The sequence below is a fragment of the Callionymus lyra genome, chromosome 17 (assembly GCF_982586985.1).
Source record: "Callionymus lyra chromosome 17, fCalLyr1.hap1.1, whole genome shotgun sequence".
NCBI lineage: Eukaryota > Metazoa > Chordata > Actinopteri > Syngnathiformes > Callionymidae > Callionymus > Callionymus lyra.
Window position 1 is genome coordinate 18265847 of NC_141834.1, and position 25214 is coordinate 18291060.

The following is a 25214-nucleotide window of genomic DNA, read 5'->3' on the forward strand; positions in this document are numbered from 1 at the left end:
AAGTTTGGAATCCAGGACTGGAACACAGAGGGACAGATGGTGGTAGACTTTGCAAAAACAATGGAAATGGCTCTAGTGAATACTTTTTTTCAGAAGAGGAATGAACATAGGGTAACTTATTAGAGTGGGGGTAGGAGCACACAGGTAGACTACATCTTGTAAAGAAGATGTAATCTGAAGGAGATCAGTGACTGCAAAGTAGTGGTGGGTGAGAGTGTAGCAAGTCAGCATAAGATGGTGCTCTGCAGGATGAATCTGGTGACAAGGAAGAAAAAGAGGACAAAGGCAGAACAAAGGACATAGTGGTGGAAGCTGAAAAGAGAGGATTGTTCTATGGTTTTCAGGGAGGAACTGAGAAAGAATATGGGTGGTCAGGGAGAGCTCCTAGATGGCTGGACAACTACAGCTAATGTAATCAGGGAGACAGGTAGGAAAGTACTTGGTGTGTCACCCAGGTGGGAAAGTAGAGAAGGAGACTCGGTGGTGGAATGAGGAAGTGCAGGAGAATATAAAGAGAAAGAAGTTAGCAAAGACAAAAGTGGGACACTGAGAAGACTGAAGATAGCAGACAGGAGTACAGGGAGATGAAGGACAGGGTGAAGGTAGAGGTGGCAAAGGCCAAACAAAGGGGTTATGATGACTTGTATGCCAGGTTGGAAAGTAAGGAGGGAGAGAATGATTTATACAGAGAGATACAGATGGGAAAGACGTGCAGCAGGTTTGGGTGATTAAGGGTGGAGAGGGACATGTGTTGACAGGTGCCACAGACTTAATAGGAAGATGGAAAGAGTACTTTGAAGATCTAATGAATGAGAAAAATGAATGGGAGCAAAGGGTAGATGAGGTGACCACTGTGAACCATTATGTTGCAAGGATTAGTAAAGGTGAAGTGAGGAATGCATGAAGAATGAAAAGGAAGTTGGTCCTGATGATCTACCTATGGAGGTATGGAAGTGTCGAGGAGAGGAAGCAGTAGAGTTTCTGGTGAGGAGCTGCCTGAGGAATGGAGAACAAGTGAAATGGTGCCCATCTTTAAGAAAAAGGGAGATGTTCAGAATTGCAGTAACTATAGAGGAATAAAGTTGATGAGCCATACAATGAAGTTGTGGACTATGATGTTTGCAGATGACTCTGTGATCGATGGTGGGAGCAGAGACCAGGTGGAGGAGAAGCTGAAGAGGCGGAGATATGCTTTAGAAAAGAGAAGGAGAAGGTAAGCCGTAGCAAGACAGAATACATATGTGTGAATGAGAAGAACCCAAGTGGAACCATGAGGCTATCGGGAGTGGAAATGAAAAAGGTAGAGGATTTTAAGTATTTAGGGTCAACAGTCTAGAGTAGTGGAGATTGGGGAAAAGAGGTGAAGAAACAGTTTAAGCTGGATGGAATGGGTGGAGAAAAGTGTCAGGGTTAATGTCTGACAAAAGAGTATAAGCCAGAATGAAAGGAAAGATACACTAGACAGTGGTGAGACCAGTCATGATCTATGGTCTAGAGACAGTGGCACTGAGGAAAAGGCATGCAGTTTGAGGTGGCAGAGATGCAGATGTTGAGGTTCTCTCTGGGAGGAACGAAGGTGGATAGAATCAGGAATTAGTCAATCAGAGGAACAGCACATGTTAGATGTTTTGGAGATGAGGTGAGAGAGGCTAGAATGAGATGGTTTGGTCATGTACAGAGGAGGGACTGTGAGTCTATTGGTAGAAGGATGCTGGGGTTGGAATTGCTAGGCAGGCGTTCTAGAGGACTACCAAAGAGAAGGTTTATGGATGTAGTGAAAGAGGACATGAGGTTGGTCGGGGGAAGAGAAAGGGATACAGAGAACAGGGTAGGATGGAGGAGGTTGATTCGCTGTGGCGACCCCTGAAGGGAGCAGCCGAAGGGAAAAGAAGATCAATAATAATTCATTAGGAGGAAGATACGACACAAATAAATGTAAAGATAGGGTGTTGTATTTGTCAAAGACACGTCTCTAGTGCAGCACTGCAGACAACTGCCCAGGAACTGTTTCCAAGTTCAACTGAGAAAAATCTCTAAACTTAGGAAAATGGTGTCACAACACGATCTGGATATAATAATACATGTGTTTCTGCCTTTTTGTTTATACTATTGCAACAGTTTATTGTAGTGTGTAAACAAGAAGGAGCTGTCTCACCTGCAGTTGATACAAAACTCTGCAGCGAGAATTCTGACCCGCTCTAGTAAAAGAACTCACATTTCCCCTGATCCTTAAAACTCTTCACTGGCTGCCAGTTTCTTTCAGGATCATTTTAAAATTCTGGTTCTTACTTTCAGATCTATTCATGGTCAGACCTTCCATCAGTGATCTGATCCAGCCTGTAACTCCCCCGAAGCATACACAGACACAAGTGGTTCTCTAGCGACTGGTTTACTTGAAGTTTGATCTCCAAGTCCACTATGAAAACTTAGAAGAACAGTCAACAAAATGGATTTTTGATAGAGCAAAAACATAAACTGTTCATATTAAACATTAATAAATGATTTTACATAAGAAATACAAAACAAAGGATTTTTGCAAAACACATGAGAACCACAGTTACACAGCCTTAGACCCCAGCTCGGGCTCTGAGGTCTGTGGATCAGAATCTACTGATGGTTCCTGAACACGCTTACGGACCAGAAGAGAGAAATCCTTCCAGACTGTTGCTCCTAAGCTTTGGAACGATATCTGTGTTTGATGATCTACTGACTCCTTCAAGAAACATCTTAAGACACTTTTATTTTACCTTTTCCCTGCTTTTCTAAGACTCCTGTGTTTGTCTTATGTGTCATGGCCTTTTAAAGTATATCTTTTCACTTTGTATTGTTTTTGATTGTTAAAGCGCTTTGGGACCCTGGTCTAGAAAAGTGCTCCAGAGATAACCCTTAATTACTTGCTTACTTACTTACTCAGCTTGTTATTAAAGTGTTGAATCAGGTTTTGTCAAGAGTGATTTTGTTACAACTTGAGCTTCCTGACAATATTGTCGGAACCAGGATAAACTTTGAGCTCTCTGGCTAGCTTCTATTCATTCCGTGGGGATTGGTCATCTTTCAAAATAACAATGTCATTAACTTTCGAGTTCCTTCTTTCTTTTCTCTGAACGATGTCTTCCAGGAAGTTGACATAGTTGGTAATATACTTGGCATCCTTCCTTATTCTCCTCTGAAGACAATCCAGGCGATGTAAAGCGCAGATCTTGTTATCTGTTCACTTTGGTCTTTCTTCTTTGAGCGGCAAAGGCATTTCATAATGACCAGTCTGCGTTTGTTTGATGTCGGCCTTAAACTTTGACAAGAATCTTCTTGAGACACATCATCGACTTCTTCTGTCCTTTTGTAAAATCAGATTCCAAGACTTTCATCATTTCTGAAGAACTGATTTATTTGACCTCCGTGCGATTAGCGTTGTGTACTTCTGTCTTGAGGTCGTCTGAAGAGCTTTGCGGTTCCATCTTGCAGTTAGTCAGTCTGGAAGTTTTTAAAGTAATTTTCCGTTTTCATTAAAGTCATTTAAAATGTTCAATTCTTTGATGTGGACCATGTCTTTCTCGCAGCTGCAGAGGAACTATGAAAATTGCCTAAGCTCATGACTGTCTTTGGGACCTACTTTTGGCCACATATGAAGCTCTGTAGGATTTAATAATTGTGAAGGGGTTTCTTCCATAACGCTCCTCCAGAATCTCCAAGATAAGCAGATTCAGTCCCCAGCAGAAAGTAGCCTTTGAAAGCAGATTTTACTTTTCCGCTTCCATATCCACGCAAGTAGTATGGCTTCTCTTTGTCCGGAATGTTCTTTTGGTCTATCAAGGTTTGGAATGAGTGTTTCCAGTCGTTATACTTCATTGGCTCTCCACGGAATATTGTAGGTTCTGGGACTGGGATATTGCTTGTGCCATCTTAACTTGCAGTCTTTTGTTGCATCTTAGATCTTGGAGATTGGAGGGTTTTGTCCTTTGCAGCCTCCTCGGAAATGGTTGGATCAATGTTAACAACATCGTCTTGATCGTAAACACAAATTCTTGCTTGTGCTGCACTTAAATTCTTCATCGTCTCCAACTGTAGGATTTTTCTCCTTTTTTCTTCTAGAGAAGCTTGTAAAGCTAAATTTTCTTCTTCAATTTTTGCTTTTATCCTTGAAGCTTTGAATTAAACTTGCTCTATAGAAACCCGTATAACAACCTTTATCTGTTTAGTGCAACAGCGAGCTCTAGTGGCAGAACGATGCACGATCTTGAAATGTAAGCAAATGAACCCACGTGTTGTCTCAGGGTCAAGGTGGCCTGCAAACAAATGTGTTTGTGGTATCCCTTGTGTTGTCTCTGGGTCAAGGTGAACGACTACAACCACTGCATATGCATTTGACCTTGACCCTGAGATAACACAAGGGTTAAGTGCATCTTGTTCTGACTTTTTCTTTTGAAAATGTCCTTCAGTTATCATATGTTATATCTTTACATTTTTGTTCATTTACCCATTATTATTGATTTGTTTATTTCATATTTAAAGTATATACTTAAGTTTCAAGTCCTCGTGAGGATTTTTCTTAGAACATTGCACTTGTGTGTGTGTCTGTCACCGTCTTCATCGTAGCAGTTACGTGGTCAGGCTGTTGTGGTCACAGCAGCCTGCTGTGTTCCCCTCCCCCTGGTCTGCCACTCCTCCTGTCGCCTCACCTCACACCTGGTCCTCATCACCAATCACACTCACCTGTTCCTGATCCCCAATCAACCCCCTTCATCTACCCTTGGATTCCCCGCGGTCGGCGCCAGATCGTACTCTACTCTACCGTGGTAACTATACGTGACTGGCTCAGTTTATGTGTTACCTTGTTCTCGTATTGAAGTCTCTCGTTGTTTTTTCGGACCTCGGCTAACTTTTGTTCCTCTGCCTGCAGTAACTCGGATCCCTCACTCCAGCTCGCTCTCCCTCCGGCTTCCCCTTCAACTACCTGCTTCCCCTTCGTTCAATAAACCCCTTTTGTACTCTCTGGAACTTCGCCTCTGTCTGCTCTTGGGTTCAGCATCGCAGAACATAACAGAACGATCTGGCCAAGATGGACCCAGCGGACATGGCAAAAGTCCACGGAGCTCTCGCCACTCAAGGCACTCAGATTGCCGAGCACAGCCAAGCCCTCCGGGACGCTATGGAAGCCTTCAAAAACATCGCCACCCGAGTCACTCTGATGGCCGCACAACTGGATGCATTGGTTCCCCACACACCGGAACCCCCACTGCTTACGACTCCTCCGCCTGCCCCCACTTCCCCAGCACACCTGCCACGAGCCCGAGAACCTCTCATTCCTGCGCCCGAACGCTACGCCGGGGACATGGGTACGTGCAGGGCCTTTTTGATTCAGTGTTCCCTAGTCTTCAGTCAACAACCCCTCACCTATCCCACTGAGAAGGCTAAGATAGCTTACATTATGGGGTCACTTATGGGGAATGCCTTAGCGTGGGCCTCAGCAGTATGGGACAGTGATTCTCCAGTCAGGGATAATTTTGATCTTTTTGTTGCGGAAATGAGGAAGGTTTTTGATCACCCCGTGGAGGGAGGGGACACCGCCAAACGCCTTATTTCCTTACGCCAGGGCTCCCGCAGTGTAGCTGAGTTCTCCGTAGAGTTTAGGACTTATGCAGCAAGATCGGGCTGGAATGATAAGTCTCTATGTGGGATTTTTCTTTCTGGTCTCAGTGAGTCCATCAGGGATGAGCTGGCTACTAGGGAGGAGGCTGAGACTCTGGACGAAATTATCTCCGTTTCTATCCGGTTGGATAACCGCCTACGTGAGCGGCGTAGGGAGAGGACAGGGAGTTCCATATCCCCAGCACTCTCTACTATCCATTCCTCACACTTCCCGAGAGCTACCCCCTCTGCCCCCGTGAGATGTGCTGTGCCCGAAGAGGAACCCATGCAGCTGGGGCGCACTCGTCTCACCGAAGCTGAGCGGTCCCGTCGTTTAAAGAATGGGGTGTGTTTGTACTGTGCACAACCCGGACATCTCATCTCCACCTGTTCGTCACTGCCAAAAGACAAGGCCCAGCAGTGAGACTCGGGGCCCTGCTGAGCCACCCTCCTTCCGTCCCCGTTCCTCTCGGTTCACGCTCTCTCCTGGATGCCACTCTTCTGTTCCTCGGACGTCCCTTGCCAGTACCCGCCCTGGTGGACTCAGGAGCGGACGAAAACTTCATTGACGCCAAGTTCGCTTCTCAGGTTGGCATCACTTTCGAAAAATTACCCTCGCCCCTTAACGCTAACGCCTTAGATGGCCGCCACCTGGCCCTTATTACTCATCGTACCAAGCCCCTGGAATTAATTGTTTCTGGTAATCACCATGAGAAACTTCAGTTTCACGTTATCCAGTCTCCTCGTACCCCTCTGGTCCTGGTTTACCCCTGGCTCAAGCTGCACAACCCCCATTTCGACTGGTCGTCTGGCAAGGTGGTGAGTTGGAGCACCTTCTGTCATTCCACATGCCTTCAATATGCACTACCTCCAGCAGAGGGAGTTGTTCCCTCGCCCCAAGTACCCCCCGACCTCTCCTTGGTTCCCCCAGCCTATCATGACCTAGGAGAGGTGTTTAGCAAGTGTCGTGCGCTCACCCTGCCCCCTCATCGCCCCTATGACTGTCCCATTGATCTCCTCCCCGGCGCCCCCTTGCCCAGTAAGGGCATAACTAGTCGCCTGTATAACTTGTCCCGGCCAGAGAGGGAGGCAATGGAGAAGTACATCAAAGATTCTCTTTCGGCTGGCCTCATAAGACCCTCCTCCTCCCCTGTTGGTGCTGGCTTCTTTTTCGTCTCCAAAAAGGACAAGTCTCTTCGTCCTTGTATCGACTTCAGGGGACTCAACAACATTACGATCAAGAACAAGTATGCCCTGCCCCTCATCAGTTCCGCATTCGAGCCACTGCAGGGCGCTACAGTCTTCTCAAAATTGGACCTACGCAATGCCTACCACCTGGTGCGCATCCGTGAAGGGGATGAGTGGAAGACTGCTTTTAACATCCCCCTTGGCCATTTTGAATACCTGGTCATGCCCTTCGGTCTCTCTAATGCCCCTGCAGTGTTCCAGAACCTCGTAAATGACGTCCTCCGGGACTTTCTCAACCGCTCGGTTTTTGTCTATCTGGACGACATACTTATTTTTTCTCGGAACGAGGAGGAGCACTGCCAGCACGTCCGACAAGTTCTTCAGCGGCTGTTGGAGAACAAACTCTATGTTAAGGCCGAGAAGTGTGAGTTCAGTGTCACCTCGGTATCCTTCCTTGGGTTCATCGTAGCGAGCGGACAAGTGAGGACCTGCCCCGAGAAGGTCAGTGCGGTGACAGACTGGCCCATCCCCAATTCCCGCAAGAAACTGCAGCAGTTTCTGGGGTTTGCTAACTTCTACCGGAGAAGAAGAAGAAACTGATAGCAGCAAATCCCAAAGTGTTGTTTGACACGATCAATACTCATGCCTGTCTTCTGTGAAGCTGACAGCAATGCATTTGTAAGACACAGCAGAAAAAACACTTAACAGATCATTTGAAATAGCAATAAGACAAGGTATGGCATATACGTATAGTATATAATAATTTTTAATCAAACACATTGTTTAGATTTTTCATTGACAAAATTAAATTGATCAAAGAGAAAATATCTCCCTCTTTGTGTGGAACCCCTGCTTACACTCAGCCTGTCTCCTCCTTGTGGTCTTCCTTCAGTGTTGTATCTCTAGCTGATATTTCGGCACTAGTGAACAAGATGAAACCCTCCTCTTGCTCAGATGACGTCCTACCTTGTAGGCTTTGTATCAAAGTATTTGATGTAATTGACTCCTGGGTTACCGATATAGTGAACCTCTCCCTTTCCAAAGGGTTTCCCAATGCATTTAAACATGCCATTGTGGAGCCTTTTCTTAAAAAGCCAGGCTTAGACCCGACTGACCTTCATTTTTAGGCCTATTTCTAAGCTCTCTTTCTTGTCCAAGATCTTGGAGAAGGTGGTGTCTGAGCTGCTGTATTTGTTCCTGGATCACAGTGACATTTATGAGAAGTTTTAGTCTGGCTTCCACAAACATCACTCTACAGCATATGTGTCAAACTCAAGGCCCGCGGGCCAAATGTGGCCCGCCATGTGATTTTATGTGGCCCGCCTGCCTTACCTTGACCAACGAGGAAAAAAAAAAAAAAAAAAAACTTGTCCGACAAACCAATCCAACAACAGACAAAATGGTTTTCCTTATTGTATTCGCGCTGCTTGCGTTCCCTTCTCTGACTCTGCCTCGGTCAGGTTTTCACAAGCGCAGGCACACACGCACGCACGCAATCTACGGCGCAGCAGCGCTGTGGCGGTGCGCTGCAGGCGGGTCGGGTTCTCATTGCCCAGCCTGCAAAGCGGGGGGCGATGGGCCATACAGTCTGTCGGTCAGTCTGTCTGTCTGGCTCGAATCAACAACATCAGCCCACCAGAGATTGTCATCCACGCTACGTGTTTGCATTATAGCGCCGCTGCTTTGGGAAAACCGGCCGCGAGCCTTTGATGTGAGCAGCGCGCGCTCTCATCGCGGCACACACACACACACGCACACACACACGCACACACACACACACGCAGAGTCCCTGGCCTGTCAATCGCTCCCTGTCACATGACCGATTTCAGCAAGAAAAAGTGTCGCACAAGTTGCTGCTGGCTTGTAAAGAAACCTACATTTACCCACAATGCATGCCTACCGGTATTATTTTTCCCACGATTTAGGCATCCGCCACTAGGCTGCAGCGTCATCAAATCAATGCGAACATGTGGAATTGAAAAATATAAATACATACTAGCAAAATGTCCAAGAGGAGAAAGGTTGATAAGGAGGGAAGGCTATTTCAAGAAAGGTGGGAAGGCGAATATATGTTTGTGCTGCAAGGAGAAAGGCCTGTATGTCTTTTATGTTATGAGGCAGTGTCGGTTGTCAAAGAATACAATTTACGCCGGCATTTTGACACCAAACATGGAGCTAAGTATGCCACATTTACTCATGAAGAAAAAAAAAAAATTGCAGAAGAATTAAAAGGAAAACTGCAAGCACAGCAAAATGTTTTCACGAAAGCCACAGCTAAAAATAATGCAGCAGTGAAAGCTAGCTTTATTGTGGCTGAACACATCGCCCAATGTTCAAAGCCTTTTTCAGAGGGAGAGTTTTTGAAGCGGTGCATGGTGAAAGTGTGTGAGCAAGTGTGTCCCGACCAGGTACAGGCTTTTAAAAATGTCAGTTTATCAAGAAACACCATCGCGGACCGAGTTAAGGTAATAGCAGGAAATCTTTCAACACAGCTGGCCGACGAGACACGCAGCTACATAGCTTTTTCATTAGCTGTTGATGAAAGCACAGATATCACGGATACAGCGCAGTTATCAATTTTTATCAGAGGCGTGAAGTCGGACCTCACTGTCACTGAGGAGCTGTTGGATGTGGCTGCTTTGCATGGGACCACAACAGGACAGGACATTTTTGATGCGGTGGAGAAGTCCATGAGTAAAAATGTATTGCCCTGGGAAAAGTTGGTGGGATTAACTACAGACGGTGCACCCGCAATGTGTGGAGGAAACAGGGGCTTAGTTGGAATAATGAAGGGGAAAATGCAAGAAATTAACTGTCACACACCTCTGATTACATATCATTGCATTATCCATCAAGAAGCTTTGTGTGGGAAGGTGCTGGGGATGGATGGCATAGTGACCACGGTCATGAAAACAGTGAACTTCATTCGCGCTCGTGGCCTGAATCATCGTCAGTTCCAGCTGTTTTTGCAGGAGATGGACTCGGAGCATGGAGATGTGCCGTACCATACAGAAGTTCGGTGGCTGAGTAGGAGCAAAGTCCTCAAAAGATTTTTTGAGCTCAGGGAAGAAATTGCTGTTTTCATGCAGCGTAAAGGAAAACCCTTGCCTGAACCGTCAGATGATCAGTGGCTGTGTGACTTTGCTATGTTGTGTGACATAACCCAGCATCTCGCCGAACTGAATCAGAAGCTGCAGGGACGCAAACAAGTCATCACAAAGATGTCCGACACGATCACGGCTTTCCAGCGTAAACTGGACCTATGGATGTGCCAAGTGAAACACAATGATCTTGGTAACTTTCCTGTTAGTCAGAGCATCTCGGGCTCATTTCCCCACACTTTTTCATGTGCTGAGTTGGCCTCCAAACTGAGCCTGATAAGGAATGAGTTTGATCGGCGCTTCTCTGACTTACGAGCACAGCACACTGGCTTTGCCCTCTTTACCAGTCCTTTCATCACTGACATCGGCACTGCACCCCGGCACCTTCAGATGGAGTTGATTGATCTGCAAAGCGACAGTGGCCTGAAAGCAAAGTTCCAGGATGCTGCAATCCAGGACTTTTACCGTCTGCTGCCCCCTGCTTTGATGCCACAGCTTCGACTTCATGCTGCCCGTGTTCTTTCAATGTTTGGGAGCACCTACCTGTGCGAACAGTTGTTTTCAATAATGAATGTAAACAAAAACAAGCACAGATCTCGCATCACTGATGACAACCTCCATTCTGTTCTACGGATTGCCTCAGCACAGGACCTAAAATCAGACATTGACACACTGGTAACGGGAACACGGTGTCAGACATCTGGTCGGAAGACATAGGTAAGCATTTTTAAAAACCCAATTAGAATATAATAAAATGTAATGTAACCAAGAAGAAGAATAGTTAAACTGTGTGAAATTTAATGATTGTGCTTGTTATTTTCAGACCATGACCAATGGATGGTGGAGAGGGGATCCACTTGTTCAGGATCTACTCATCCACAAGAATTGAATTGTTCTTGTTCTTGTTCTTGTTATAAAGACTCACCAATCTGATTTTCCTGCAATTGATTTATTTTTTCTCTGCTTGAGGTGACAAGTGTGATGATACATGTGCATCAACAGGAAAAGTTGCTTGTCAGACTGTTTCAACTTGTTAGTCTTGAGCTGTATGTTTTGACTTATTTTTATGTGTAGCAATGTATTTAGTGCACCACATGCAAGGCTGTGTGCAGCCATTTTTATTTTATTGTAAAATGCTACATCACATATGTTGTTAGCAGCTCACAATTGTTGGTTTTACAGTAGTTATGCCCCCTCTCAAGTAATACATTCAAAGTCATTTAACATTAAGGAGTAGTTACATTTAGTTTACATTAGCTTACATTTAGTTACATTTATAAGTTACATCTGGCCCTTTGAGGGCAGCCATTATGATGATGCGGCCCCTGGTGAAAACCAGTTTGACACCCCTGGTCTAGAGACAGTGGCACTGAGGAAAAGGCATGACGTTTGAGGTGGCAGAGATGCAGATGTTGAGGTTCTCTCTGGGAGGAACGAAGGTGGATAGAATCAGGAATTAGTCAATCAGAGGAACAGCACATGTTAGATGTTTTGGAGATGAGGTGAGAGAGGCTAGAATGAGATGGTTTGGTCATGTACAGAGGAGGGACTGTGAGTCTATTGGTAGAAGGATGCTGGGGTTGGAATTGCTAGGCAGGCGTTCTAGAGGACTACCAAAGAGAAGGTTTATGGATGTAGTGAAAGAGGACATGAGGTTGGTCGGGGGAAGAGAAAGGGATACAGAGAACAGGGTAGGATGGAGGAGGTTGATTCGCTGTGGCGACCCCTGAAGGGAGCAGCCGAAGGGAAAAGAAGATCAATAATAATTCATTAGGAGGAAGATACGACACAAATAAATGTAAAGATAGGGTGTTGTATTTGTCAAAGACACGTCTCTAGTGCAGCACTGCAGACAACTGCCCAGGAACTGTTTCCAAGTTCAACTGAGAAAAATCTCTAAACTTAGGAAAATGGTGTCACAACACGATCTGGATATAATAATACATGTGTTTCTGCCTTTTTGTTTATACTATTGCAACAGTTTATTGTAGTGTGTAAACAAGAAGGAGCTGTCTCACCTGCAGTTGATACAAAACTCTGCAGCGAGAATTCTGACCTGCTCTAGTAGAAGAACTCACATTTCCCCTGATCCTTAAAACTCTTCACTGGCTGCCAGTTTCTTTCAGGATCATTTTTAAATTCTGGTTCTTACTTTCAGATCTATTCATGGTCAGACCTTCCATCAGTGATCTGATCCAGCCTGTAACTCCCCCGAAGCATACACAGACACAAGTGGTTCTCTAGCGACTGGTTTACTTGAAGTTTGATCTCCAAGTCCACTATGAAAACTTAGAAGAACAGTCAACAAAATGGATTTTTGATAGAGCAAAAACATAAACTGTTCATATTAAACATTAATAAATGATTTTACATAAGAAATACAAAACAAAGGATTTTTGCAAAACACATGAGAACCACAGTTACACAGCCTTAGACCCCAGCTCGGGCTCTGAGGTCTGTGGATCAGAATCTACTGATGGTTCCTGAACACGCTTACGGACCAGAAGAGAGAAATCCTTCCAGACTGTTGCTCCTAAGCTTTGGAACGATATCTGTGTTTGATGATCTACTGCATATGTGTCAAACTCAAGGCCCGCGGGCCAAATGTGGCCCGCCATGTGATTTTATGTGGCCCGCCTGCCTTACCTTGACCAACGAGGAAAAAAAAAAAAAAAACTTGTCCGACAAACCAATCCAACAACAGACAAAATGGTTTTCCTTATTGTATTCGCGCTGCTTGCGTTCCCTTCTCTGACTCTGCCTCGGTCAGGTTTTCACAAGCGCAGGCACACACGCACGCACGCAATCTACGGCGCAGCAGCGCTGTGGCGGTGCGCTGCAGGCGGGTCGGGTTCTCATTGCCCAGCCTGCAAAGCGGGGGGCGATGGGCCATACAGTCTGTCGGTCAGTCTGTCTGTCTGGCTCGAATCAACAACATCAGCCCACCAGAGATTGTCATCCACGCTACGTGTTTGCATTATAGCGCCGCTGCTTTGGGAAAACCGGCCGCGAGCCTTTGATGTGAGCAGCGCGCGCTCTCATCGCGGCACACACACACACACGCACACACACACGCACACACACACACACACACACACACGCAGAGTCCCTGGCCTGTCAATCGCTCCCTGTCACATGACCGATTTCAGCAAGAAAAAGTGTCGCACAAGTTGCTGCTGGCTTGTAAAGAAACCTACATTTACCCACAATGCATGCCTACCGGTATTATTTTTCCCACGATTTAGGCATCCGCCACTAGGCTGCAGCGTCATCAAATCAATGCGAACATGTGGAATTGAAAAATATAAATACATACTTGCAAAATGTCCAAGAGGAGAAAGGTTGATAAGGAGGGAAGGCTATTTCAAGAAAGGTGGGAAGGCGAATATATGTTTGTGCTGCAAGGAGAAAGGCCTGTATGTCTTTTATGTTATGAGGCAGTGTCGGTTGTCAAAGAATACAATTTACGCCGGCATTTTGACACCAAACATGGAGCTAAGTATGCCACATTTACTCATGAAGAAAAAAAAAAATTGCAGAAGAATTAAAAGGAAAACTGCAAGCACAGCAAAATGTTTTCACGAAAGCCACAGCTAAAAATAATGCAGCAGTGAAAGCTAGCTTTATTGTGGCTGAACACATCGCCCAATGTTCAAAGCCTTTTTCAGAGGGAGAGTTTTTGAAGCGGTGCATGGTGAAAGTGTGTGAGCAAGTGTGTCCCGACCAGGTACAGGCTTTTAAAAATGTCAGTTTATCAAGAAACACCATCGCGGACCGAGTTAAGGTAATAGCAGGAAATCTTTCAACACAGCTGGCCGACGAGACACGCAGCTACATAGCTTTTTCATTAGCTGTTGATGAAAGCACAGATATCACGGATACAGCGCAGTTATCAATTTTTATCAGAGGCGTGAAGTCGGACCTCACTGTCACTGAGGAGCTGTTGGATGTGGCTGCTTTGCATGGGACCACAACAGGACAGGACATTTTTGATGCGGTGGAGAAGTCCATGAGTAAAAATGTATTGCCCTGGGAAAAGTTGGTGGGATTAACTACAGACGGTGCACCCGCAATGTGTGGAGGAAACAGGGGCTTAGTTGGAATAATGAAGGGGAAAATGCAAGAAATTAACTGTCACACACCTCTGATTACATATCATTGCATTATCCATCAAGAAGCTTTGTGTGGGAAGGTGCTGGGGATGGATGGCATAGTGACCACGGTCATGAAAACAGTGAACTTCATTCGCGCTCGTGGCCTGAATCATCGTCAGTTCCAGCTGTTTTTGCAGGAGATGGACTCGGAGCATGGAGATGTGCCGTACCATACAGAAGTTCGGTGGCTGAGTAGGAGCAAAGTCCTCAAAAGATTTTTTGAGCTCAGGGAAGAAATTGCTGTTTTCATGCAGCGTAAAGGAAAACCCTTGCCTGAACCGTCAGATGATCAGTGGCTGTGTGACTTTGCTATGTTGTGTGACATAACCCAGCATCTCGCCGAACTGAATCAGAAGCTGCAGGGACGCAAACAAGTCATCACAAAGATGTCCGACACGATCACGGCTTTCCAGCGTAAACTGGACCTATGGATGTGCCAAGTGAAACACAATGATCTTGGTAACTTTCCTGTTAGTCAGAGCATCTCGGGCTCATTTCCCCACACTTTTTCATGTGCTGAGTTGGCCTCCAAACTGAGCCTGATAAGGAATGAGTTTGATCGGCGCTTCTCTGACTTACGAGCACAGCACACTGGCTTTGCCCTCTTTACCAGTCCTTTCACCACTGACATCGGCACTGCACCCCGGCACCTTCAGATGGAGTTGATTGATCTACAAAGCGACAGTGGCCTGAAAGCAAAGTTCCAGGATGCTGCAATCCAGGACTTTTACCGTCTGCTGCCCCCTGCTTTGATGCCACAGCTTCGACTTCATGCTGCCCGTGTTCTTTCAATGTTTGGGAGCACCTACCTGTGCGAACAGTTGTTTTCAATAATGAATGTAAACAAAAACAAGCACAGATCTCGCATCACTGATGACAACCTCCATTCTGTTCTACGGATTGCCTCAGCACAGGACCTAAAATCAGACATTGACACACTGGTAACGGGAACACGGTGTCAGACATCTGGTCGGAAGACATAGGTAAGCATTTTTAAAAACCCAATTAGAATATAATAAAATGTAATGTAACCAAGAAGAAGAATAGTTAAACTGTGTGAAATTTAATGATTGTGCTTGTTATTTTCAGACCATGACCAATGGATGGTGGAGAGGGGATCCACTTGTTCAGGATCTACTCATCCACAAGAATTGAATTGTTCTTGTTCTTGTTCTTGTTATAAAGACTCACCAATCTGATTTTCCTGCAATTGATTTATTTTTTCTCTGCTTGAGGTGACAAGTGTGATGATACATGTGCATCAACAGGAAAAGTTGCTTGTCAGACTGTTTCAACTTGTTAGTCTTGAGCTGTATGTTTTGACTTATTTTTATGTGTAGCAATGTATTTAGTGCACCACATGCAAGGCTGTGTGCAGCCATTTTTATTTTATTGTAAAATGCTACATCACATATGTTGTTAGCAGCTCACAATTGTTGGTTTTACAGTAGTTATGCCCCCTCTCAAGTAATACATTCAAAGTCATTTAACATTAAGGAGTAGTTACATTTAGTTTACATTAGCTTACATTTAGTTACATTTATAAGTTACATCTGGCCCTTTGAGGGCAGCCATTATGATGATGCGGCCCCTGGTGAAAACCAGTTTGACACCCCTGATCTACTGACTCCTTCAAGAAACATCTTAAGACACTTTTATTTTACCTTTTCCCTGCTTTTCTAAGACTCCTGTGTTTGTCTTATGTGTCATGGCCTTTTAAAGTATATATTTTCACTTTGTATTGTTTTTGATTGTTAAAGCGCTTTGGGACCCTGGTCTAGAAAAGTGCTCCAGAGATAACCCTTAATTACTTGCTTACTTACTTACTCAGCTTGTTATTAAAGTGTTGAATCAGGTTTTGTCAAGAGTGATTTTGTTACAACTTGAGCTTCCTGACAATATTGTCGGAACCAGGATAAACTTTGAGCTCTCTGGCTAGCTTCTATTCATTCCGTGGGGATTGGTCATCTTTCAAAATAACAATGTCATTAACTTTCGAGTTCCTTCTTTCTTTTCTCTGAACGATGTCTTCCAGGAAGTTGACATAGTTGGTAATATACTTGGCATCCTTCCTTATTCTCCTCTGAAGACAATCCAGGCGATGTAAAGCGCAGATCTTGTTATCAGTTCACTTTGGTCTTTCTTCTTTGAGCGGCAAAGGCATTTCATAATGACCACTCCGCGTTTGTTTGATGTCGGCCTTAAACTTTGACAAGAATCTAAGATCTTCTTGAGACACATCATCGTCGACTTCTTCTGTCCTTTTGTAAAATCAGATTCCAAGACTTTCATCATTTCTGAAGAACTGATTTATTTGACCTCCGTGCAATTAGCGTTGTGTACTTCTGTCTTGAGGTCGTCTGAAGAGCTTTGCGGTTCCATCTTGCAGTTAGTCAGTCTGGAAGTTTTTAAAGTAATTTTCCGTTTTCATTAAAGTCATTTAAACTGTTCAATTCTTTGATGTGGACCATGTCTTTCTCGCAGCTGCAGAGGAACTATGAAAATTGCCTAAGCTCATGACTGTCTTTGGGACCTACTTTTGGCCACATATGAAGCTCTCTAGGATTTAGCAATTGTGAAGGGGTTTCTTCCATAACGCTCCTCCAGAATCTCCAAGATAAGCAGATTCAGTCCCCAGCAGAAAGTAGCCTTTGAAAGCAGATTTTACTTGTCCGCTTCCATATCCACGCAAGTAGTATGGCTTCTCTTTGTCCGGAATGTTCTTTTGGTCTATCAAGGTTTGGAATGAGTGTTTCCAGTCGTTATACTTCATTGGCTCTCCACGGAATATTGTAGGTTCTGGGATATTGCTTGTGGCATCTTAAGTTGCAGTCTTTTGTTGCATCTTAGATCTTGGAGATTGGAGGGTTTTGTCCTTTGCAGCCTCCTCGGAAATGGTTGGATCAATGTTAACAACATCGTCTTGATCGTAAACACAAATTCTTGCTTGTGCTGCACTTCATCGTCTCCAACTGTAGGATTTTTCTCCTTATTTCTTCTAGAGATGCTTGTAAAGCTAAATGTTCTTCTTCAATTTTTGCTTTTATCCTTGCTTCCTCTTCTTCTCGCTCTGAAAGGCGCTTCCTTGCTGCAACCTCTACGTCAATTATCTTCCTGCTTGCTTCTGATTCTCAACGCTGCACTTTCAATTGTTTCTCTTTCTTGTTCTTGCAACACTTTTAGAACAGCTTCCGCTGCAGCTTCTTGTCGCCTGATGGAAAACACGTTGGTTTACTCTGAAGGGCCTTTGAGGATCGAAGACACAGAAGTTGACATGTAGGAGCTTGAGCTAAAGAGATAGTCAGCTTCTGGCCAGTCTTGCTCATCTTCTGAAATCTTTGCATCAGGTCGACACTAGTTTTTTTCTTGATGAATTTCGAAAACTCAACACACACATCAACTTTTTGTCTTTTTTCTTGATCCGGAATTGTGTGATTTGGCGTAATCTGCCATACATTTGTTTGACACCTGCAACAAGTAATATCACTCAATATATCACAAGATGGGGTTTCATCTCGTGTTAGGATTTGGATTATTTAACTTGTGTCTTCCAATTCTTGTGGTTATAATGTGATCTTTGTTGGAGAGCTTTTATTGTATTTAGCTTGCATTTCCTTTCCCTTTTCCGTGAGAGTTCTGGTTCTTTGACTTCTCATTAGATTCCGTTCTTCCTCTTGGGTTTCAGCAAGGGACATCTTCATTTTTCTACAGATACAACAGTGAGATTCTCTTGCTGACATATTTAGATAATTTGCTGACTAACTACTGAAACTGAAAAACACGCTAAATGCACTTAAAAACACACATATGAGAGTTGATTAATTCATTCTAAAATGTAGCGTTCTCTTACTTAACGTCTAAACACCTCAATATGGTATTAATATAACTGGTTTGATCACAGTCTGTTGCAATTACTGCAAAACTCGTAATGAAGCTTGTTTAACGTCTCTGTTAGTGAAATGTCGTTTCCTGTTCAGCTGTCCGTCCTCGGGAGGAGAGGGGATGAGACCCAGAGCTGCTTTGAATTAAACTTGCTCTATAGAAACCCTTATAACAACCTTTATCTGTTTAGTGCAACAGCGAGCTCTAGTGGCAGAACGATGCACGATCTTGAAATGTAAGCAAATAAACCCACGTGTTGTCTCAGGGTCAAGGTGGCCCGCAAACAAATGTGTTTGTGGTATCCCTTGTGTTGTCTCTGGGTCAAGGTGAACGACCACAACCACTGCATATGCATTTGACCTTGACCCTGAGATAACACAAGGGTTAAGTGCATCTTGTTCTGACTTTTTCTTTTGAAAATGTCCTTCAGTTATCATATGTTATATTTTTACATTTTTGTTCATTTACCCATTTTTATTGATTTGTTTATTTCATATTTAAAGTATATACTTAAGTTTCAAGTCCTCGTGAGGATTTTTCTTAGAACATTGCACTTGTGTGTGTGTCTGTCACCGTCTTCATCGTAGCAGTTACGTGGTCAGGCGGGTTCGCAGGATCAGATAATGTATCTTAAATCTCAAATGATTAACAGAAACATTTTCAACTAAACTAATGAGGAGCATAGATTTTGTTCAGCAGGTCAACCTTTCAGCACAATTCTGTCAATGTTGAGAAAAATATTTATATATTTCCATGCAATAAAAAATATATTTTAGAAATTATTTGGACTTTTCTACACATTCAAAGCATCAAAGTCATGTTTATTATTTTATTTTCAGTGTCTTTTTTATCGACAATAATAATAATAATATTGAGCTGGACTAATGGCCAAAAATGAAACACTTCCTGATTTTAGAGGAAATGTAAGTTTCGCTGAGAGTTTCAAAAATGTGTCACGCAATAAGTTGCATAAACGTAACTACTAGAATATAGAAATCCATTCATGAATTTAAAAAATTTTCATATATATATATATATATATATAAATATATATATATATATATCAACATTTCTAATTGTTTACTTCAGTGTTTGTAGATTCAAGCCCAGCCCTGAGGCTGAGTGTATTATTTTCTGCAAAAACACAATCACACATCTTCAACTTCTTCAAGCGACAGCTTGTTTTGTGGGTGGAACCCCAGAGTTAGTGCCCACGAAACACACAAAGCGTCAGTGACATTCAACAGAGACATGGGAGACAATAGTATGGACCTGATGGAAAGTGAAGCTTGGAACAAAAGCAGGAAGAGTTTAGGTGAGAAAACACATTAAAACCATTAAACAGTAGATTGTTCATTTGTTTAATTTGTTGTGTTGTTGTTCTGGTCCAGGATGGTGGAGGAGACCTGCCGCAGTGTGCATGGGGTTGCTGGTTCTAATCCTACTTATTGTGATTCTAATCTTAGTTGCAAGAGGTGAGTTTTGTGAAATATTTATAACGAATATTGTTAATTGTTTTCTTTATTTTGATTCAAAATGTTTTCTCCAGGTCCTGGAGCCAACGACTCTCACAGCACCTCCCTGATACCAACAAGTCCGAACAAGTGTGAGAACCTGACACACCATTGGATGCAGCTGCAGACCAGCTACAAAACACTGTCAGAAAAAAACATCCAGCTGCAGAGCAACTTCTACACGCTCGACAAGGTGAAGGACACCCTCAGAGCTGAGCGAGATGTGGCCAGTGTGGATCGAGACTCCCTCAGAGCAGAGCTCGACGTCCTCAAACCAGACAGAGACGCCCTGGAAAGCGAACGCGACTCCCTGAGAAATGAGACGGACGCCCTCAAGAACGAGAGAGACGTCCTGGCCGTGGATCGGGAGTTCCTCCGACTAGAACGAGACGCCCTCAAACCTGAAAGAGACACCCTGAAAAAGGAGCGGGATGCACTGAACGGTGAGAAGGACGCCCTCGTCGTAGAGCGTGATGGACTCACGGATGAGCAGGACGTCATCAAACCTGAGAGGGACGCCCTGAAGAAGGAACTGGACCTGCTTAAAGTGGAGCAGAGCGGAGTCAGAGTTGAGAAGGATACGTTGATGGAAAGTACAAACAACTTGACCGTGATGACGGAAGGGCTGCAGAAGAAATACAACACTTTGTTGGAAAGCACGAACCTGACCTTAGACGCCACGCGTAAGTCAATCTGAATATGTCGTGTTGAAGTGTCGTAAGAAGGTTAAGGATTAAAGATCATCACATCAAATGTTATCATTTATATCACTTTGATTATAAAGTTAAAAATGGGGCAGATTTATAAAAATAATTAATTCATACAATTTTACAAAAAAAAAATCAAAATTTACAGTCAAACCACAAAAAATCCATTAAAGATTAAACGACAAAAAATAATTCAAATTTGTCATATATTGGACCTCCCGAAGTCCAAGACCAGCTCCTTGGTCTTTGAGCAAGTGGTTCCTCTCACTCCAGTCCACAAGGTCACGTATCAGACTCCTATACTCGTCTTCGCTGTTGTCCCTGATGCATCCAACAATGGCAGTGTTGTCAGCATACTTCTGGACGAGACTCAGCTCTGAGTTGTAGCAGAAGTCTGAAGTGTAGATGGGGAAGAGGAGAGGGGCCAGTACTGTCCCCTGAGGTGCTCCTGTACTGCACACCACAGTGTCAGACGTGATGTCCTTCAGCCTGACATACTGTGGTCGATCAGTAAGATTGAATATATAAGCCACGTCCAGTGTCCATCAGAGGCGACGAGGTGGAGATAGTTGAATAGAATAGAATAGAATAGAATAGAATAGAAAAGCTTTATTCATCCCCAGAGGGGAAACACACTTTCACAACAGCGCAGTTGGAAGAAAATAAAGTGCAAGGAAAAAGAAATAATAAAAGAGATAATACAAAATAAAATAAAAACGATCTTAAAAATATACAAATTATTTACAAAATTAGAAATTGACACTATTAACAAAATAAAATAGAATAAAAATAAAATAAAATAGAAATAAAAAACGGAAAAAAATAAAATAAAAAACACACGAGAAGAAAAACACACTACGGATTAGCATCAGGATATTTAAAGTAGAGAGTTAAATATCCTGACACCAGTTGGGATGAAGGACCTTCTATAACGCTCCGTCCTACACTGGGGGTGCCTGAGCCTGCCACTGAAGGAGCTGGCCAGCTCCTCCACGGTCAGGTGCAGTGGGTGAAGAGCGTTGTCCCTGATGGAGGATAGTCTGGAGAGTGTCCTCCTCTCTCCCACCTCCTCCACCGAGTCCAGCGAGCGGCCCAGGACAGAGCCGGCCCTCGTGACCAGCCTGTTCAGTCTCTTCCTGTCCCGGTCCGTGCTGCCTGCTCCCCAGCAGACCACAGCGTAGTGGATAGCAGAGGCTACCACGGAGTCATAAAAGGTCCTTAAAAGTGGTCTGCACACTCCGAAGGACCTCAGTCTCCCCAGGAGGTGGAGGCGACTTCGGCCCTTCTTGTACACGGCGTTGATGTGTGTGGACCAGTTCAGTTTATTGTTGAGGTGAACCCCCAGGTATTTGAAGCTGTCCACCAGCTCAATGTCCGAGCCCTGGATGCTCACCGGTTGATGTGGTGGGGACTTTTTCCTGAAGTCAATCACCATCTCCCTTGTCTTACCGGTGTTTAAGCAAAGGTAGTTGCTCTCACACCAGTCAACAAAGTCCTTGATGACTGACCTGTACTCCAGCTCGCCCCCCCCAGACACGCAGCCCACAATGGCCGAGTCGTCAGAAAACTTCTGGAGGTGACAGCTGCTGGAGTCATAGGTAAAGTCCGCCGTGTAGAGGGAAAAAAGGAAAGGTGACAGCACTGTCCCTTGAGGCACCCCGGTGCTGCAGATGGTCACCTCAGACCTGCAGTCCTGCAGCCTCACATACTGCGGCCTGTTGGTGAGGTAGTCCATCGTCCATGCTGCCAGCTGTGTCCCAACTCCTGCGTCCTCCATCTTCTTCCTTAGCAGCGCCGGCTGGCGATGAAAACTATAAGTACCTTGGCGTGTGGCTGGACAGTAAACTGGATTGGTCCTGCAACACAGATCATGTATATAAGAAAGTTCAGAGTAGACTGTACTTTCTGAGGAGGCTTCGATCATTTAACATCTGCAAGAAGCTCCTCATGTCTGTGGTGGCCAGTGTCATGTTCTATGCTGTGGTGTGTTGGGGTGGAAATGTGTCCAAGAGGAGTGTCAACAGGTTGGACAGGTTGATCAGGAGGGCTGGCTCTGTGGTTGGAATGAAGCTGGACTCACTGGTGACAGTTGCTGAGAGGAGATCATTGAACAAACTACTGTCCATCATGGATGATGACAGTCATCCTCTGAACACTGTCATCAGTGAGCAGAGAAGCAGAATGAGTGCACGAATGCTCCTACCCAGGTGCAAAACAAATAGACTCAGGGACTCATTCATCCCTCGGGCTATTAAATTGTACAATTCTGAGTTCGGGGGCAGGAGTGGAGTGAGAGTATGTGGATGTTCTGTTCTGTTAGTCTTTGTATCCTTTGTCTTTGTTGTTTTTCTTTGACCTATGTTTTTAACTTTTAGACTTAGATTGTGTAATGGTGTTCTTTCTCTTTATTTCTCTTGTTCTTATTTTATTTTGATTTATTTTTGATTTTTTTTATATTTTGAAAGAAAGAAAGAAAGAAAGAAAGAAAGAAAGAAAGAAAGAAAGGAATTTGATGGAAGACGGACACAAAGAAAATTTGATTGGACTTCATAAATCACTCTGCAGATCTCCTTCCTGAAATCGGATGTTCAGTTCACAGCAGACGTTAGTCTCATAAAACAAGAACAAAGAGCAAATAAAAAAAATGTGCAATGGGGTGACAAAGTGCAAATATAAAGAGCATAGATCAAAGGAAATAACACAAATAACAAGATACAAAGATGGAAGTTCACTAAACTTGAGGTGCCAAGACTTCACCTCAGGGATCTGATGTCTTCATACAGTGAGATATGGTGGAAACAGCCAGATCTGATTACATCAAGAAACTGATAGCAGCAAATCCCAAAGTGTTGTTTGACACGATCAATACTCATGCCTGTCTTCTGTGAAGCTGACAGCAATGCATTTGTAAGACACAGCAGAAAAAACACTTAACAGATCATTTGAAATAGCAATAAGACAAGGTATGGCATATACGTATAGTATATAATAATTTTTAATCAAACACATTGTTTAGATTTTTCCTTGACAAAATTAAATTGATCAAAGAGAAAATATCTCCCTCTTTGTGTGGAACCCCTGCTTACACTCAGCCTGTCTCCTCCTTGTGGTCTTCCTTCAGTGTTGTATCTCTAGCTGATATTTCAGCACTAGTGAACAAGATGAAACCCTCCTCTTGCTCAGATGACGTCCTACCTTGTAGGCTTTGTATCAAAGTATTTGATGTAATTGACTCCTGGGTTACCGATATAGTGAACCTCTCCCTTTCCAAAGGGTTTCCCAATGCATTTAAACATGCCATTGTGGAGCCTTTGCTTAAAAAGCCAGGCTTAGACCCGACTGATCTTCATTTTTAGGCCTATTTCTAAGCTCTCTTTCTTGTCCAAGATCTTGGAGAAGGTGGTGTCTGAGCTGCTGTATTTGTTCCTGGATCACAGTGACATTTATGAGAAGTTTTAGTCTGGCTTCCACAAACATCACTCTACAGAGACAGCCTTACTGAAAGTGTCCAGTGACATCATGATGTTGGCTGATTCCGGTAAATACACTGTTCTAGTTTTTTGGATCCATCCTCAGCCTTTAACAAAGTTGATCACCAGATCAAGATGAAGTGGGGGCTATGCTTTGGAACGATCTTCCTCTCTCTTTGCGTTTTAAGACATGTTAAGACAATTTTATTTGTGCAGGCTTTTCCTTGATTTTCTGGAACTCCTGTGTTGTTCTCAGTATTATGTTGACCTTATAAGTATATATTGAGTTTGATTGTTTATTGTTGATTGTTAAGTGCTCTATAAATATAAATTACTGACTTAGTTACTTACTCACTCCATCTGCTCCTCTGTTCACTGATGACAGTGTTCAATGATGAACAGTAATTTGTCCAGAGATCTCTGAAACAGTCAGCCCCTTGTGTGATTAAGTTTGACTATCCTTGTCTTAGGTTAAGATGTTTTCCCGGATCATTAATTGTTATTGGTTGGTGTTGTTGGACATGTTTTACATGTTGTTACGTAACTACAAGGCCCTGGGAGTTCTGTTTTTTACAAATAGAAGTTTGCTCTTCTAGTTTTTAATTCTTATCTGTAGCCATTCAGTTTTGTATAAGTTGCTTTTTAAAGAAGAGGGTCAGCTACTCCTGAGTCTGATACCATGGTTACCTGCCAACACAAGTCACCGACGTTGACCTATGTAGACTCCTATTGGGTCTCAGTCCCAGAGTGACTCCACTTTTAGAGACTTCTATGAGTCAAACTCAACTCAATCAAATGAGACTAATATTCTTGTTGATATAATGACCTATTGATGAAGATGAAAAACTCTGTATTTCCACCACAGAACGAACATGTCCCTACGGCTGGATTGCATTCCGGAGCAAGTGCTACTACATCTCCAAGGAAAGGGACAACACAGGTCGGATCTTCGCTAAGAGAGACTGCGAGAGCCGCAAAGGTCACCTGGTGGTGATCAACTCCTCGGAGGAGAACGACTTCATCTCCAGGTTCTACGACCAGACCTGGATCGGCTTGTCGGATATAGAGGAGGAGGGGAAGTGGATGTGGGCCAACGGGGTGGATTTCGCGGGCGAGGGATTCTGGTCGGTCCACGAGCCGAACAACGCTAACAACAGGGAGGACTGTGTGGTAGTTCTCCGTAAAACCAGGAAGTGGGACGATGTTCCGTGTAGTAATATGTATCCTTATGTCTGTGAGAAGTAGACGTGATAGAAATGTCAGAATAAAATCCACTGTTGATCTTTTGTCAGATTTTTTTTAGAACCCTTGTGTTATCTCAGGGTCATAGTGACCCAGATGCCCGAAAACAAAATAAGTTTGTGGTACCCCTTGTGTTGTCTTTGGTCAAGGTGAACGACCTCCACCACTGAATATGAATTTGTGGAAGAGGAAATAAGGATTTTGTGCACGCCCGCTTTGCTGTTGATTCTGTTGAGACTGACTTTCTCTTCCCAAAACGTGATGCAACACTTTAATAACAAGCCAAGTAAGTAAGTAAGTAAAGGTTATTTGTAAAGTGCAAAAGACAAAA

The 25214-nt window shown here is 43.8% G+C and overlaps 1 protein-coding gene and 3 pseudogenes across 1 annotated transcript; all 4 read left to right on the forward strand.

Annotated features, from left to right (window-relative positions):
• The first annotated feature begins 234 nt into the window (after positions 1–234).
• On the forward strand, positions 235–4214 carry LOC148062844 (uncharacterized; annotated as a pseudogene).
• A 4602-nt stretch (positions 4215–8816) lies between these two features.
• Positions 8817–11168, forward strand: LOC148062845 (general transcription factor II-I repeat domain-containing protein 2 pseudogene; annotated as a pseudogene).
• Positions 11169–13237: 2069 nt separating this feature from the next.
• Positions 13238–15588, forward strand: LOC148062846 (general transcription factor II-I repeat domain-containing protein 2 pseudogene; annotated as a pseudogene).
• A 3579-nt stretch (positions 15589–19167) lies between these two features.
• On the forward strand, positions 19168–24915 carry LOC148062847 (uncharacterized). The gene is made up of 4 exons (XM_087779024.1): positions 19168–19265; positions 19342–19425; positions 19500–20147; positions 24507–24915. The coding sequence occupies exons 1-4, from the start codon at positions 19202–19204 to the stop codon at positions 24884–24886; spliced, it is 1176 nt and encodes a 391-aa protein (XP_087635150.1). The 5' UTR covers positions 19168–19201; the 3' UTR covers positions 24887–24915.
• The last annotated feature ends 299 nt before the right edge of the window (positions 24916–25214 follow it).